Source organism: Sminthopsis crassicaudata, chromosome 2, assembly GCF_048593235.1.
Source record: "Sminthopsis crassicaudata isolate SCR6 chromosome 2, ASM4859323v1, whole genome shotgun sequence".
Taxonomy (NCBI): Eukaryota; Metazoa; Chordata; class Mammalia; order Dasyuromorphia; family Dasyuridae; genus Sminthopsis; species Sminthopsis crassicaudata.
Genome location: NC_133618.1, coordinates 220,319,611 through 220,338,244, shown reverse-complemented (window position 1 = coordinate 220,338,244; position 18,634 = coordinate 220,319,611). Strand labels below are relative to the sequence as shown.

The following is an 18,634-nucleotide window of genomic DNA, read 5'->3' as shown; positions in this document are numbered from 1 at the left end:
CTTTGGCAAGGCCTCCCAGGTTGCAAAGGTTTTAGAGTATAAGCCTGAAGACTGACTGTGGATCTGTTGTCTAGTGTATGTCAAAAGAGAGATTAGAGTTTATTACCAAGTTCGTTAAAGGATTGGTTTTTTTAGACACATCATCTCTAAGATGATTATGTATCAAATTGTAGATAAATTGTGATCTGTGTCAGTGGAGGAGACTGTCCTCCCTCATCAAATCTCCAAGGACTAAAGCATTAAAATATTGCATGTATATATGTGTGTCTGTGTGTGTGTATACACATTTGTATATTTAAAACAAAAATGTTTGGGTCTTAGCTCTCTTGTTTCAGAATGAGACTTTGAAATCCTTGTGCCCCCGGATTTGAGCCCTACTCTAGTGCCTTCATTTAACTCATAATAATTCACTTTCCTATATTTCAGGGTTGAAGGAAAAAATGAAATACCTCAAAAGTAGGTTGAGCATGATTTGTTGTTCTCATGGTCCGTGTGATGTGTGCATGCTACCCAGAGGGAGGAATCTTGGTCTGGTTGTAGGGGTACATTGATTGGGTTATGATGGATTTTCCCAAATAATCACCTCATAGCTTGGTCACGATATCCATATGACTCAGATGGTCACAGTTTTTGACTTTTGTCTTATTTCCTGTGTTGTTACTTGTCTAATAACTAATCTATATGTCATGTAGAAATGAGAAATTCTCTAGGAGCCTTTCTGCTAACATTTACATAATGCTTTTAAGGCTTACCAAGAGCTTTGTGTTTTATCTCATTTATTGTTTGCTCTCCATGCAAGGACAATGGGCGAGCATTACTTTTGTAAGTGTTAATAACTATAAGGTATCTCTGTATGGCTACTTTCTTCATTGACTCAGATCAGAGCATTTCTACTGGGTGGACAAGCTTTTAAAAGTTATAATGGTCAACTAATTCATCACCAGGTGGCCAACTTGCTGATGGGACTAGGCTGTTATTCAGAAAACTGATGTACAGTCTGATAATAAAAATGATGCTATGATAACAATAGTTAGCTAGCATGATATAGCATTTAAAATGAATCAGGTGCTATACTTAAGTGCTTTATAAGAATTATTTGGATCTCACAACTCAGGTAGATGCTATAGTTTTCCCCTTTTTGTAGTTTGAGGAAATTGAAGCAAACAGATTATGTGATCTGTCCAAGGACATACAAGTAGTGATTTGTTGAGGTTGGATTTGAATTTCTGACTCTTTCCTTTTATCTACTGTATCACCTCACCACCTCTAAGCAAATGTTAACTGTTTAGTATTTTAATTATGTAGGTATTATTAATTATATTTTATAGATAAAGGGACTGAAGCTTCTAGAGGTAAAAAAGTTAACTCACGCAGGACCACACTGTAAAATGTTTTCTGACTCTAAGTCTAGCTCTCTCTTCCCTACAGGATACTGCTTCTCTTTGTGAGCCATTATATGACTTGCTATATACATTGCTGTGCTCAGAAACAAGATTGCTTTTCTCTTTTTTTTTTTTTCTGATGGTCACAATACATTACTCTCCTGCTGTCTATTTCAGACATGTCTGGGGGAAAAGCATGCATAAGAAATTAACTGTTTTAGTTTGTGTTAAGGGTGCTCTGACAGGTCCTTAGACCATTTACTTTTTTAAATTCTCTGGTTTTTACCTTGGGGCCTTGTGTTATACTAGATCTGATTTTGATGAGGGAGAAGGAGACTTTGGTTTTCCTCCAAGCAGGTCAGTCATCACCCAGGTAGGCTGAGTGGCTTTAAAGATGTAATCATCACTGTGAGTCCAATCCTATTTTCAATTCAGTTCAACAAACATTTATGAGGTCATTTCTGGGTACAGAACACCAGGCTGAGAGCTGCCTGAGAGATGTACTTTAGATACATGCCCTTGCCAGACTTAGGCTTACAATTTAGTGGATGAGATAAAGTATAGATGACCATAATATACTGTACATGACAATTGCATTTGAGAGGGGCAAACAAAGTGGATGAGATAAAGGGAGATTCAAAGCTTCCTGTAGGAAGTCACATTTGAGTTGAAACATTTATTAAGCACTTATTGTCTGCCAAGTCTTGGGCTAAGCCTAGGGCAAAACCAGTTTGTACAAGACAATCAAATGCTCATAAAAAATAGCTAGTTCTAGTTAGTCTTTATATAATACTTTGAGATTTCCAAAGTGCTTTACATATATTATTTCATTACAATAACATTGGGAAGTAGGTACTTTTATTATCCCCATTTTACAGGTAAAAAAGGTAAGGTGGAGACATCTATGGCACCATTTAGAGTTTTTAAAAGGGGATTTTAAAATACGCCTGCCATCTGTCTTACCCAGTGTATCTCACACTGCTAACATCTTAAAAGAAGTTATTGATTCATTCCTTTTTGTTAGATTGGCAAACCAATGATGGTTTTCATTACCTTTTGTATTGAATTAGCTCTTCTTGCGTGTGTAAACATTCAAACCCACCAGTAATCTGAGAGGTCCCAGAGCAAGTAACAGCCCAGTAAAGACCCAACATTTTTAGTCTTAGGATAAACTTTGCTTTAAGGGGAAAGGTTTCAGAAAAATCTTTCAATTGTCATTATAGTAAACTTTTTGTAAGTAGGAGTTGTTTTACTTACTGTATTTGTACCTCCTGTGCAGTTCCTAGCACTGACTTAAGTGCTTAGCATTTGCTTCTTAATTGGTTGATTTTTTTCCAAATTTGTTGTGCATCTTAAAGAAATGATATTGGTAGTCAAGAACCTTGAAGGCCTATTCCATTTACCCTGAAGACAGTCTGGGTAGAAAGAGCCCCAGAGGTAGTATAAGGGATAGAAGACTACACCTGGAGTCAGAAAGCCTTCAAATTGTATCTCAGATAATAGCTGTGTCTATTGAAAAAGTCACTCTGAAACTCAGTTTCTTCCTCTTTAAAATTATTAACTATACCCTTTAAGATTGTTATGAGAATCAATTTCAAAGTTGGTTTGTCAGATGTCAGAGTCATCCTGTCTAGTAGTACATGGAAAAATAATCCTCCTAACATTATAACAAGGAGTGATCTGACCTGACCTGAGCTTGAAGGAAGACTCCTTTGCATCTGAGTTTCTTTCTCTGAAAATTGGGAGTGTATAGATTTTAGTTTTTAGTGGGAGTTTGGGGGTGACCTGACCTCAAATCCCTTCTAGTTTATAGCATAAAAATATCTTTTAAAATAAACCAAGACTGGGAATCGAATTCTTCAGAAAAGGAAACTCTGGCCTCTTTTAATGGTTTTTAATATCTCAAGTTCTTACTACAATTAATTTCTAATATTTAACCTTGAGAATTGGGAACTCTTAAATATGATAATAACTCTGAAATGGTAACTGAGTCAAGTGAAAGCTTTCAAAGACTTTCTCTTCCCCGTGCCGACAGCACACCTAATATGGATACTTATTCATTTTGAAACATGTCATCATTCATTTCATTCACTATTTAATTAAGCCATGATCCACAAAGATACTTCTGAGTAATTCTACTCCCTAGAGTTTTTAATTCTCAGAGGCAGGATTTGAACTAGAATTCCCTTTAGCTGTTACTCTTTCCCCTGGATCATACTTCCAGTCTGGTTTTAGATCCCAGAAGAGATTATGAATTATAAACTGGAAAAGAGGGAGGAAGGGCTGCTTGAGGTAGAAACAGATGATAACTTAATCACAAAAGATGCAAGAGAAAGTGAAAATAAGATGACAGAATTTAGAAAATATAGAGCCCTGTCTTGAGCAGCTTCATAGTACCTAAGCATCATAAAATAGTGTAACAATTAAAATTTATAACAATGACCCAGATCATCTAGAAGATGATAGTAATATCTGAAGTAGCTTAGGAAGGTACAGCAAGGCAGATGGTAGGGTCTTGTAGTTCTCTATTTCACCACAAAGAGGGAAAGGGCATCCTTGATGTCAAGTGGTCTGGAATTGAAGAAATGGGATGGGAAAAAAAAGACAATATTCTTAATCAGTGTAGAATATCTTGCATTATACAACCATATAATTTGTCTTGGTATTAAAATCACCTAGACCCTATTTCATTATTTGCTGACTTTTTTTTTTTTTTTTTTTTTTTTAGTCTTGTAGGCATTAGTATTCATTTCGATTTTATAGTCACGCTTGGACAAACACATATATTAGGTTGCAGGAAGAACTGGTCTACACTGTTTGAAAAACAGATGTCTAACCCAAGCTTTAGAATATATATATGGGGCAGGGAGAGGGTAAACACTTGTTAGAGCCAAGTAAATAAGTGATGCTTAAGTCATCATCTTATTTATGGTTCCTTGGATGTGACATAAGTACAAGTACTCCTGTGATGTGATTACAGAGTTGGTTGATTTTAAGTCTCTGCCAATATGCTTTTGAACTGCAGAGAACTGCAAAACATTCATCCTTCACCACCTCTTCCTTCTCTTCTAGGCAGGGATTCAAGGCAAACACTATCAGTGAGGACAATTGGCAAAACATTTGCTTTGCCAATGGAAAGGGGGGAAAATTGTGCAAGCCTAAAGAGATGGGATTAGAGACTTTAGAGTTGGAAGGGCCCTCTGGCTCTTAGTGCTTTTATATCTCTGCTCCATTATCTTGTATAATATATATTATCTGTACAGTTCTATGTATTCATGTTATTCCCCTCTCTAGAGCTGAGGTTATCTTTGTTTTGTCTTGGTATTTCCAGTACTTACTACTGCTTCTGAAGAGGCACTTAATAAATACTTATTGATTAATTTAGATATTATGCAATTCAGTCCCTTCATGTGCCATGTGAGAAAGTTGTAGCCACAAGTCAGTGAAATGACTTGTCTAAAGTCACACGAGCTATGAAACTCTAAATCCAACTTTCCTTTCTTTTTCTTTCTTTCCTTTTTTTTTTTTTTTTTTTTTTGGTGTGAGGCAATTGGAGCTAAGTGACTTGCTTAAAGTCAATATAGCTAGTAAGTGTTAAGCATCTAAGCTGACCTTCTTTTCTTAGGGCAATTGTCCTTGACTACTTGCAGAATTTTCTCATATGATAGTGGTGATAAGTGGTGAAAAGTCCTCATAACTTATTCAGTCATTCTACATCCACTCAGTTTAAGTTCCTTGCCACTACAAAAAAAGGCTGCTACAAACATTTTTGCACATGTGGGTCCTTTTCTCTTTTGCATGATCTCTTTGGGATACAAGCCTAGTAGAGATACTACTGGATCAAAGGGTATACATAGTTTGATATCCTTTTGGACATAGCACCAAATTGCTCTCCAGAATGATTAGAGCAGTTCACAACTCCACCAACAATATGTATTCGTGTCTCAGTTTTCCCATATCCCCTCCAACATTGATCATTATCTTTATCCAACATTTTCATCTTAGCCAATATGAGAGGTGTGTAATGGTATCTCAGAGTTGTCTTAATTTGCATTTCTCTTATCAATAGTGATTTAGACATATTTTATATGATTAGAAATGGTTCTAATTTCTTCATCTGAACATTGTCTGTTCATATCCTTTGACCATTTACCAATTGGAGAATGGCCTGTATTCTTATAAATTTGAGTCAGTTCTCTATATATTTTAGAAATGAGGCCTGTATCAGAACTTTTTTTTTTTTCCAGTTTTCTGCTTCCCTTCTTATCTTAGCTGCATTGGCTCTGTTTGTACAAATATTTTTTAATTCAATATAATCAAAATTATTCATTTTGCATTTTATAATGTTCTTTAGTTTTTCTTTGACCATAAATTCCTTCTTTCTCTACAAATGTGAGAGGTAAACTATCCCTTGTTCTCCTACTTTGTTTATAGTATCACCTTTTATGTCTAAATCATTTACCCATTTCGACTTTATCTTCATATAGGGTGTTAGGTATTAGGTGTTGGTCAGTGCCTGGTTTCTGCCATACTATTTTCCAGTTTTCCCAACAATTTTTGTCAAATAGTGAGTTCTTATCCCAGAAGTTGGAGCCTTTGGATTTATCAAACACTAGATTACTATAGTAGTTGACACCTGGACTATTAAGTAATTGTAACATCAATAATAAATCCTAAAATCCATCACAAAGTAGAATGAACTGCTTTTAGAGATGGCATCTCTTCATTAAAGGGTCTCAAGCAAAAGCTGGGTTTTTTTCCCCAAGTTGGACTAAATGAACTTTGAAGTCTCTCTCATCCCTGACACTTCTGATTCTATGAAAAAATAAGAGCTTGGGAAAAATTATCTCTAAATTCTATTTGTTCATTATGTCAAGAAATATTTCTTAATTCATTAAACAATAATTTTTTAAAGTATCCAATACACGTAAGGGCTGTACTCATATTGTGGAGGTTACAGATAAGACTTAATAGCAGGGATTACATGGGAACAAAGAAATACATTCCAAAGTGTGGAACAAAAGACTTCCTGTGAAAGCCTGGAGCCTAAGATTTGGTGTGGGGTAAATGACAACATTTCTGAAAGATCAGAGAAAGAAGTGAAGCATTTAATGTGCCTTAAAAAAATCCATAAAAAAGACAAAAGATGGATGAAAGTGTGTCATTTTGCTTTGCTCCCTTTGAGAGCCCAAACTGTAAAATAGGTCCTTTATGAGACCTGTTGTGAGAGAGTACTAGAATTAATGAAAGAAACCTAGGAGTAATCTTAGATTTGTCTGCTGTTGTCTCTGAGGACTTGGGTGGAACTGAGGTGAAAGTACCAGATTTATGGAGTAGATGATCTTAGTTCACATCTTGCCTCTGCTAATATATTATCTCTGTAGTCTTGAGCAATTTACTTCACCTCTCCTCTTAGTTTATTCATCTGTAAAGTGAGAAGGTAGGACTAGATAACCTTTAAGATAATCCTTTTCAGTGGTAATTCCTTTAGACTATGATCCCAAGTTGTTTAACCATTCTGAACTCAGTTTCCTCATCTGTAAAGTGGGTATAATTAGTACTACTTACCTCTCTAGGTCATCTTGAGGAAAATAATTTGACTATATTTAAAGTGCCATAGAAATGTAAACTTAAAGATGACACTTTTCTGCAAATCAGTCTTGACCAAAAGTTGTATTTCTGTGATGAAGCTTTTTCAGCTGATTTGACATAATCAAAGTGGGACTCTTTATGGGACTTTAACATTTACAAAGTGCTTTGAGTATGTTAACTCATTTTGATTATGTCATCCATATGTAGATTGCTTTCAAATGACAAATAAAACATTAATTTTAATTGATCCAAGGTATTTAGTCCTCCATGTTGCATATATGCTTTTTCAAAGCTGATCAATCTAAATAACTTACAGTTTTTCATTAGCTGCAGCAGTATTGTAAGTACCTGATGTATTGGAAAGATTACTGAACCTTAAGTCAGGAAACCTGGGCTTAAGTCCTGACTCTGACTGACTTTGGACAAATCACTTTATCATGTTGGGTCTCTCCAAGTTCCCTTCCAGATGTAACAATCTATGAGTATATGCAGGAATTCAAATGACAAAGATCCCTTAAAGAAGAAGACTTTTTTTTAAAAACCATTCTGGGCCTTGATTTAATCATAGATAAAATGGACATAATATTCATACTATTTTCATTTCATGGCTGTTGGGAAAAAATTGCTTTGTAAACCTATAAAGCACTATAGAAGATTGTGTGTTATTTTATGATCATCATACTGTTTGGTGGCAGTTTTTCATTTATTTCTCCGTTGCACATATCGAAAGGCTGAATTTTCTTTTGTTGTTGCTAAACTGATTATATTGATGTCTTTTCAGTTGACTTAACTTCTTTTGTGACCCGATTTGAATGGGACATGGCCAAGTATCCTGCCAAGCAGCCGCTTGTGGTCGTAGTGGACACGTTAGCAAAGGTAAAGGAGACACAATGTATTTGAGAGTTACCCTTAAGGGATCTCAGGGGAAAGGTATATAAGTCTTCTGAACTATATTTTCTCATCTCCTCTCCCCTAAAACTTGACATTTTACATTTTGATGTAGTGACAAAGGCACTATACAAGGGGACAGGAAACCTGCATTTCATCTAAATTCCTTTACCTTTGAAATAGGCAAAATCAGGGGCAGCTAGGTGGTGCAGTGGATAGAGGACCAGCCTTGAATTCAGGAGGACCCAAGTTCAAATCTGGTCTCAGACACTTCACACTTCCTAGCTGTGTGACCCTGGGCAAGTCACTTAACCCCAGCCTCAGGGGGGAAAAAAAAAAAAGAAAAAGAAAAAGACAAAATCATTTCACTTCTCGACCTCGGTTTTCATCTATAAAATAGTCACTCATTTTTTATGCAATCAATTTTAAACATCCCCTTTTGCCTTAATATCCTCATATCCTGTGGTTCTCCATTCATAACTAGATTTGGATTTTCCTTAATTCAAGGCCTCTTTACTTGCCCTGGTTGTCATGTTCTTCATGAGAAGAGGCTTCCTGGAACCATGAGAGGCAGAGGTCATACTCACTGGTGGGGTAAAGGGAGGGACAAATCCACTTCACACTGATCGGCTAAGCTAGGTTTGATACCAGGATGTTTTTTGAGTAGCATCAACCTCCCGGAGTTTAAGAAGGAAATAGAATATGATGTTCAGGAGTCGAGGTTCAGGTCAGGGCGGTCAGTATGGAATCAGGAAGCAAAAATCCCTGAACTGACTGCCTCCCCAATTCTTCAGTTTTTTGTGGTAACAGTGGGTATATTTCCTAATCTATATTACTCTGCTGTACCACAGGCTTTTATAGTCATGAGCTGTTATGATCACAGTCAGGACTGGCCTGTTCTCTCCCATTAGGCTGTGGGCCTCAGATATTTGTCCTCTGCACCTACCTCGCCAGTCTGGATGTAGGAGTGTAGTCTGCTTCTGTCAAAACAGGTTTTTGAGGAAGCAATATAGTCAAGATAATGATTAATATTGGATATTTACATCTAAGTTTGATGTAATACTTCATTGTGTTTTTCTTAATAGGGGTATACCTGCTCCTGGTGCAGATTATATAGGGCCACACAACCTAATAAATGGTCCTTGAGAGTTTCTGTGGTGGAACACTTCAATTTGCTGAAACCTAATGATGAGCTTCTGTGATCTTAGTTACACCTTGTTCAGCCCCCAGAATTGAGGCCTTTCTAATTTAGTAGACCACTTTACTGTCAAACCTTTTAAGAGCTCACATTCCCATTTATACCATGATAAACTATCAGAGAAGACCTAAATGGAGAATTATTATTCAGAAGTTGAGAGTTTAATAATGATAGAGCTGATGGGCACCCACAGTGTTGCATACCCAGCTACTTCATTGGATGATTATTGAATAAATGAATGGCTATGGTAACTAATTTATATATATTTGTATATCTTATTGAACTTTTCATCATTGAATAATTCACATTTTGCTAGTGCTTCTTGGTTTGTGAAATGTTTGTCCTATAGTCCCCAAATGGCAGGTTTGGCAATACACTTGTAATCTTGCTGCCCAATCTGGCTAAGGCTGGCAGCTCTTGAATTCAAGAATTCTGAGTTCCTGTGGGTTAAACTACTCAGTATCATCACTAAATTCCCCATCAGGATGATGAGCCCCCAGAAGCAAGGGATAAAGGGAAGGGGGGCAAAGGTTGTTAAAAGAGGAGTGAACTGGCACACTTGGAAATAGAATGTCTAAGTTTTTGTGTCAGTGGAATTAGGATATGAATGGCCCCTGAACTTTCAATCTGGGTAGCATAGGGAATCTCTGTTTGAAACCCAGTTTAAAAAAAAAAAAAATCTTGAGAACAAGTACTATTTTTACCTTTTCACAAATGAGGAAATATAAACCAAGAAAAGTAACCTGTCTAGAACCTCACAGCTAAGAAGTTTCAGTCAAGGCTCCTGGGTCTCCTGACTAAGTACAATCATTGATTCCATTCCATCAACATTTGTTAATGAATAAATGAGCCCTAGGATGTATTACATAATGACTTTAACTTATGGTAAAGCCTTTGTGTGGATGTGAAATAAATCACACAACTATGAAAAACAGGTGTTAAACAGGTGTCAGCTAGAGTGCAGACTCATTGGCATCAGTTCTACCCAATAGGTCCAATTTCTTCCACTCATGTCCTCTGAGGTCTGACCAAACAGTCCTGTCTGGTTTTGGTTAAACCTGAGAAATAACTTATGAATGAGAAAGATTGTGAAATATCTGTCCAAGGAGGAGTGAGAGCATGTACTTACACCATGGAGAATTGGGGAACATTCTGTCCAAAGGACACAGGTTGCCTGGCATATTTTCCATCTCCTTGAAGTCCTCCCTGTGCAAACCAGTGTGGGGGATTAAAATGTGCTGTTACAAACCATTTAATGAAATACTATTTTTGGCTATGTAGGTGAGACAGGGACAGGTTGTTAATGTTACTTTGCAATTTCCATAAGACTGGAAGAGACTTCAGGTAATTTTGTCCAAACCCCTCATTTAAATTTTTCCTTTTTTTAATAATTGATATAACAAATATGAACATTTCAATATACAAAGAACATAAGAGAATGATAAAGGTAAAATGTGAACATATACTTTTCAAAACATGTATATTGAATTTAATAAAATAACAAGTGTCCTGCTTGTCTCTTCCTGTTTCTAAACTTTCTGCTCTTTACTGTTCAATTTTTAAAAAAGGGTTTAGTCGACTCTCCTTTTTTTATTTGGTTTGAATCGCTTTCACTACCCACTAATTCCTCTTCATAATTCCTGTCTTTTTACCTCTACTGAAGAAATTTTTCCTTTATAAGCATAGTGAAGCAAAATAAATCCAATAATATTAAATGTATGTTTCTTATTTTATACCTCTGGCCATTACTTTTATATCAACAGATGAGAATTAGATTCATTATTAGTCTTCTGGAGTCTTGACTGGTCTGATAATCATTATTAAATCTTTCAAAGATGTTTTCCTTTATTGTGATGATTGTACAAAATAGTTCTGATTGTCTTCACACTCTTTCAATCATATTTCAATCACATTCAACTCTTTGTGACCCCATTTGGGGTTTTCCTTGCAAATATATTGTACTGGTTTGCCATTTCTTTCTCCAGTTCATTTTATAGATGAGGAACTGAGGCAAACAGTGTTAAGTGACTTGCCTAGGGTTACCCAGCTGGGCTCTGAGGAACGGATTTGAACTCAGGAAGAGGAGTTTTTCTGACTTTGGGACCAGAACTCTTAGCACTCTTACCCACTGGATCACCTAGGACTCACTCAGACTTTACTTTAGCTCATGTATATCTTCCTAGGTTTCTCAGAATCTGTTATATCCTCCATTCCTTATAACACGATAATATTCCATTACAGACATATACTATAGTTTTTTGACCATTATGCATTGAATGCAATTCTCTTATTTTTTTTCATAATAGGAAACTGACTAGAGAAGTCATAGGGCCTGTGAAGTGGGTAAAATTTCAAGTTGTAGAAATAAGAGTTGGAAGGGAATTACGGTTGGCATTAGTGTTTGGAGCATTGTGGTAAAGATGCAAAGTATGTGGTAGTCTGAAGTGACAATCGGCCATCTTCAGGGCCTTGAGCATAAGTAGACTAAGGAGCTTCTGTAAGAAATTAGGGAGGCCTTTTGTACAAACCTTACAATAAAGTTGAGTAGTCAATTTGGGGCAAATCAATTGGTATAAAACTTGTTACTATTTTAAAAAAAAATTATTGAAGTTTTTTATTTTCAAAACATGCAAGGATAATTTTTCAACATTGAGCCTTGAAAAATCCTATATTTTGATTTTTTCCTTCCCTTCACATCCCTTTCCCTAGGTATGTAATCCAATATATGTTAAACATGGTAAAAATGTATAAAACTTATTATTATTTTAAGAGGTATAACGAAGCAGATAAAGAAATAGCTTTAAGAAAGGTATAGGGCAACTAATGACAGTCATGATAATTATAGGGGATGTTTCTATTGTATTAAAGTTTACAAATTACTTTTCACTATCTCATTTGAATCTCATAATAACCCTTTAAAGTAGAGAGTTTAGATATTATTCCTCATTTTATAGGAGTAAGAGGCTTGCCCTTGGTCAGAGATTTTATGTTACTAGGGCAATATCTAGTTCTTGCTGCCTCTCACTCCTTTACTGTAGTCAGTATATTAATTATTTCAAACATGAGCTTAAAGTCTTTCCTATGACTGTCACTTAATTAAGACAAGTTAAGATAAGAAACTTAAAATCTTTAAGTATCAGTTTCCTAATCAGTAAAATGAGGCTAATAATTCAAGAAGCAAGATTGCTGTAAGGATCAGAAATGTCATTTAAATGTCAGCTACTATTATTTCCTGGTTGATAAGACTTACCAGGCTTAGGTTATACTAGAGCAGTGTTCTGAGAACAAGGAGGAAACAAATGATGACTTTAATAGCAATAGTGATTTTAGCATGATTATAGCAAAATTTAGCATTATAACACAAAAATGACTTTAATAACTAGTAGCAAATCCAATTGCATAGCTCTTCACACACCATCCCTGATGCTTGTAAGAATTCTACTTTTCAAGAAAAAGAGAGCAAGGATTATTATCTCTACTTTATAGGTAGGGAAATTGAGACCTAGAGTGGGGAAATGTTGCCTGTATTTACACAGTTGGTAAATTGTGTTCTGAATTCAAATACCGGTCCCTCCGACCATACTATGTTGTTGCATAGGTCCTCAGGGTGAGACCCAGCTTTTTTTCATCTGGGTTGATCTCATAGGCCTTTACTGTATCCAAATTGAGGCAGTTGTGTTGAAAATACTAACTTTTTAATTATGCAAAGTTAACTTCTGCTTTCACGTACAGCAACTGGCACAAATAGAAACAGATCTGAAAGCTCGAACAGCTGCCTACAACACTCTGAAAGGAAATCTGGAGAATCTGGAAAAGAAATCCACGTATGTATCTTTGCTTTTGCTCATTCATGGGACCTGTTTCCAAAGGCTCTGCTGAAGTTGTCTTGCTCATTCAACTTCCTTTTACCCCCTTCCCCACCTGGCACCCTTCCATTCTCCTGCTTTGTTTATGTTCCTCTATGAATTTATAATCTTGTGATTCTTGAGATGCTTACTAGTAGTTAAAATGGCTTAGTTCTTTGCCCCCATTCCCAGTACCTCCCTCACATCTTTCCCTTTCTCAGTTCAACTCAACAAGTCTATGATAGGCAAAGATGTGGTTAGGATTTTTAGAGATCTGCTGAAGGAGAGTCTGTCACCTGCCAAGGAAGAGTGAAGTATGTACAGATGGTAACTCAAAGAGGGGGAAAAGTTGCTAGTGTGGATAAAGTCAAAAACATTTCTTCTGTACCTGAAGGGACCTGGGTTGAGTATGGAAGGAAGACCTGGATTCTTTGAGAAGAGTGCATTCCTTCTTCCAGGAAGGATTTTGCAAATAAGCAGTACAAAATGGAATGTTTTAAGTTTGAGAACAGCTCATCATTTGACTAGAAAATGAGTTTGTGAAGGAGGTTAATATAAAATAAGTTCAGTAAAGTTGCTTGGAAGGAAATAATGTAGGACTTTAAATGCCAGAAAGAGATTTTGGTATTTTATCTAAAAAGTCAATAGGGTTGACCATCAAATTACACAGTCGGTTGTGTGTCTTAAGAATATGATTTTGGCAATTGAAGATGGCTTGCAGACTATAAAGACAAGAAGCACAGAGACCAAATTGGAAACAATTGAAATGATCCAGCCAAGAGGGAAATGTGACATTGTGAGTGTTAACAAAAGATACAGATGAAAAATTTAGAAGAAAAGGGATATGACAGGTGATTGGATGTAAGGATTGAAGGAGGGAGAAAAGTCTATAGTATCTCCCTGTTAAGGATTTGGCCAGTAGAAGGAAAAGTTGAAAAGGAGCAACTTATATTTTGATTAACTTTTAGATTTAAGATTGAAGGGAGTAAAGTGAAGTCAGAACAATCTAGAATTGAATGAACGAAATATTGGGAGTGGGAGGTGACTGGAGGTTGCAATGAGGATGAGGGGTTGAGGTTGAGAAATGAGACAACAGATTACAGTCCAAGGGAGAATTTCAGAGTTTAGGCTCATACACTTTTTGACTGTGTCCTAATTGATCCTCATCCACTTGCTTTTTGGGGGGGTTTCTTGGATAAGAGATTGGAAGAAAGGAATGTGAAAGAGTGGAAAAATGAAAGTCTAGAGGAAAGAGCTACTCTAACCTAAGATAATTAAGGGTAGTTAGGTGATTCAGTGGATAGAGCATGAATAAAGTGCCAGGTCCTGCCTTCAGGAAGACTTGTCTTGCTAAGTTCAATATGACCACAGACACTAGGTAGTAACCTGTGTGATTCTGGGCAAATTACTTAGTCACAAAATATCTTTGCCAAGGAAACCCCAAATGAGATCAAACACAACTATAAAACTAAACAAACTCTATCTCTGAGCTACTTAATTGCCCTCACTTGGATATTACTAAAATACTTTGTATAATTTACAAGGAACCTTCTTCCCAATAATCTTGTGAAAGGATTAGCTCAAGTATTTATCCTTTATTTATAGGTGATTTGTCCAGGGACAGAGAGTTACATGTATAAAAAACTTTTTGCTTATACCTGTATATTCATATATATATATTTTGCATTTTTTCTTATGAGCCATGTTGGGAGAGAAAAATCAGAGCAAAAAAGAAAAACCGCAAAAGAGAAAAAAAACAAGGAAAAAAAAAAAAAGGAACAGAATATGTATTGATTCAGTCTTTATATCTCTGGATATGGATGGCATTTTATTGGAATTACTTTGGATCACTGAATTGTTGAGAAGAATCAAGTCAGACAGAATTAAGTCACAATGGTAGAACTTATCTGTCTTTTACCCCTTCCTTCAACATTTCATTTAGTCAGTTTATAAATTATTTCACCTTTTGTTTTCTTATTTTCCTTGTGTTCTTTTTATGTCACTGTTGAGAGGTTGTTACAGTTCTGCTTCTCAGTTTTTTAGTTCTGTCCCACATCAGTGGGTAAAATCCCTAAGATCATAGGACCTTGCATCAGGAAAAAAGAGGCAGCATTCAAATCCTATTCTAATACCAAATCCAGTGCTCTTCTCTACCGTATTCAGCTACCTTCCCTCTGGAACAAGCTTGTCAATCAAAAATTGTCAATCAAAAAAAGTCTCTGACACTAACAGTCTTATCTGTTAATCCTCATTCTGTCTACCTTTCCTCATCTGTCAAATGGGATCAGCTAGGTAGTATAGTAGAGTGCTGATCCTGGAGTCAGGAAGACTGATCTTTAAAGAGTTCAAATCTGGTCTCAGAAACTTAGTAATTCTATGACCCTGGGCAAGTCCCAAATCCAGTTTGCTCATCTATAAAATGAGCTAGAGAAAGATGGTAAACACTCTAGTATCTTTGTCAAGAAAACACTAAAATGGCACCTGAAAGAGAATCCAGGACTTCACCATCACCATAAAAAATATGGGGATAATAGTCCTTGTGAGAGTGAAAGGAAGTAAGATTAAAAAAAAAAATTTTATTTATTTATTTATTTATTTTGCTGAGGCAATTGGGGTTAAGTAACTTGCCCAGGATCTAGGAAGCCTTTCTATCCTCTGCACCACCTAGCTGCCCCGGAGCTAAGATTTTTAAAGTGATTTGTAAACCTACACAAGCTATTATGATGTGAGCTTTTATTTTTTGAAAAGTACTTACTGTGAGTGAGCCACAATGCTAATCCCATCACCCTTTTTGGCCAATGAATCATATGTTAATAACCTATATGGGATTTCTTTAAATTTTTAAAAAGAACTTTACTCTGGTTTCACTTGAGCTGAAAACCCTGTAAAAGCCAGCTTTGCTCTATCTTGAGCCAACTCCCTCAGGTAACTTGAACCAATTTTACTTCTCTTGGGGGCAAATATCTAAGTAGCCTAGAGCCCTGCCTTCCAGGGAATTCCCTTCTATCCCCTAGTGTAGCAGCTTCCACTTCTACAATTTGACTGGGGCTAGAAGAGAGGAACTGTTAGAATTCAATGTGTAGTGTTTTGTAGAATAAGCTGCCTCAGGCTTGGAGGCAAAAGTTTTGGATTTGATTCCTGACTAGGACTGACTTCATGGACGATTTTGACTGTTATACCCTCCTTTCATTCTCTCCTCCAGTTTTTCAATCTTTCCTCTTTCCCTTATTTATTATGATGTGAGGTAAGGAATTACTGGAGTCAATATTCTTTTGGGTTCACATCCTGGACCTTACACTGTATTGCATTAGAAAGATTACAATCTTTTGGAACACAAGGTTTCAGAATTGAAATTGAATGCAGGGATAATGCTTGCAAAACCTAGTTCATAAGTGTTATTGTTTAAAAATGCTTTTAAAATCTTAATGGTATATAGAAACATGAAGATTTTTTGTGGGATTCCAGTTGTAATGCCAGAGAAACTGAGGCATTGATGTTTTATAAGTGGAAGAGTTTGGACTGGCTAAGCCACCTTAGCCAGCCGATGGATAGGACTCTTGTCTCAAAGCATCCAAATATGAGTGAGGGGTTCCAGAGACTTTTATAGGGCTCAGGGAAACAAAGCCAAGGTGGGAGGTGGAGGTAAAAGCACTGGTGAGTGGGAAGTTCCAGGAAAGGACTACTATAAATTCAGTTCTGATAGGTTGGGGGTAAGGAAGGATCATAAATTTTGATAAGTTGAGGGAAGAAGCTTGAAGCCCCTAAGTCTGGCTCAGAAAGTTCCATCTAAGAATTTGAGATACTGGATCTGGAGTTTTATGACTCTTTGGAATGCTAGTGACCAGAGCTCCCAGTCCTAATTATCTCAGTCCTAATGGCCAGGAAGGGGAGTTGCCACCAGGGAAACTGAGATATAACAAAGTTATGGAAATGACTTAATTTTCTTATACATTTGATTAGGAGAGTAAATTGGAGACATGTATACATTGGAAACTCAGGTCTTTGGAAAGTGCTGTGTTCTAATGGCATCAAATACCCCATGAGAAGGAAATAAAACTAGAACATAGATTATAACCAGATTTTGGAGGGGTTTGAGTAACCAGGAACTTGACTTAGTGGGAATGTGATAGGGTCGAGTTTTCAAGCATGTTTTGAACAGAGAAGCAGCACATCCAAATAATGCATTAGGGTGATTATTCTGGCAGAGCAATGTAGATGGAAAGAATGAAGGTAGTAGAGAGGGGAACCCAGGTCACTGAGGTGTGGAGTAGTCATTTTGGCACACTGGTGAGAACACCATTGGGTTAATGAGTCAAGCTTGCCACATTTCAAGGGGAAGGGAGGGGTTGCTATTCTGGATTCTAAGAGATAGAAGCAAGGGAGTATGAATGGCCAGGGAATAAGATGAATAAACATTTTTCAAATAGTGGACAAAATTCTCCTCCCCTTGCCCCATGATGCCTCTAGGGTACTTGCCTTAAGTTTGTAGCAATGATGTGGTACCTTCCCTGTCTTTCTAGTCTGGTCTGAATCATTACATTCCACAAAGTTCATGTTCATGTTTGGACAATTATGTCCCTGAAATGCCTCAGTGTCCCTCATGACTGGAATTAATCAAGAAGAAATTCTTAAGTGCTTACCTCAGTGCCAGGCACTGTGCTATATGTTGAAGATTTTGAAGAAATAGGAAGAGAAATAATTCCTCTTTTTACATTCTGTGGATGAAACATCCATTCTTATTTTTACCTTTAAAATCCAGTTTAAATGGCACCTCATTCATAATGCCTTCTGTATTTTACTCTATCCTTCTTCTCCATCAGTAAAGACCTTCACCATTGGATCTCAGTTTTACTGTGAAGGAAGCAATGGAATAGAAAATGGATCATCTTATTTGTAGAGAAAGAACTTGTTTAAATTTTTAGCTTTCAAGTTGTTCTATCATGAAAAAAGTAATTTAATATTTTGAGACCTTAGCAGTCTCATTGGTAAAACAAGGGGATACAATCAAATGTTCTTAAAGATCCTGTCTAGTTTGAAATTTATGAACCTTTTTCTCTTGCTTCTTCTCCAACTTTACCTAATACTTTATTCTATACAATCAAGGTAAATTTATCCCTAGAAAATGGAACTAATGCAATCAAGTTATTTTATCAATCTGATAGAAATGTTTTTCATCATGACTCACTGTATGTTATAAAGAACGTGTTTTAGAAATCTTTTTGGTGTCTTTTTTTAAACTTGTATGTAAAAGGTGCAAGCTCCTTGATGGTATTCACTCTAATTCAAACTATCTCCCTTAGTTATAATGTAGGACTTGGTATAAAGTAAATGCTTAAAACATGGCTTTGATATTATAGTCCAACTTAAATGCTACTTCCTCCATGGAAGCTTCCCAGATCCACTCATTTGGCTAAGTGCTATTTGTGATAGCACTTGGTGATACTCTACTGTACTCATCATGTAGTATTATTTAGTCAACTGTGTCATCTCATGGTAAGCATATGCTGTCAAGGACTCTATCTTATAATCTAAATCAGAGGTTCTTTCCTTATCTGTCATGAGCTTCTATGGCAGTCTGGTGAAGCCTATGGATCCCTTTTCAGCATAATGTTTTTACATGCATAAAAGAAAATAATAAAGGAAACCAATTATATTGATGTTGATCTCAAGTCAAGAACTCCTGATCTAAATTGTGCCCTGCAAAACACTCAATAATGCTTGCTGACTTA

General features: G+C 36.3%; 1 protein-coding gene across 4 annotated transcripts in view; it reads left to right on the top strand.

Annotated features, from left to right (window-relative positions):
* ATP6V1C2 (ATPase H+ transporting V1 subunit C2) overlaps positions 1 to 18,634 on the top strand; it is a 55,488-nt gene that overhangs the window by 22,417 nt on the left and 14,437 nt on the right. For 2 of the 4 annotated variants that reach the window (XM_074288239.1, XM_074288242.1), the window contains 3 exons: positions 427 to 456; positions 7,756 to 7,850; positions 12,793 to 12,884. In XM_074288239.1, coding sequence (XP_074144340.1) covers positions 427 to 456; positions 7,756 to 7,850; positions 12,793 to 12,884 — 217 coding nt within the window. The remainder of the gene's footprint in view (positions 1 to 426; positions 457 to 7,755; positions 7,851 to 12,792; positions 12,885 to 18,634) is intronic. The other 2 variants (XM_074288241.1, XM_074288240.1) reach the window with 1 other exon arrangement.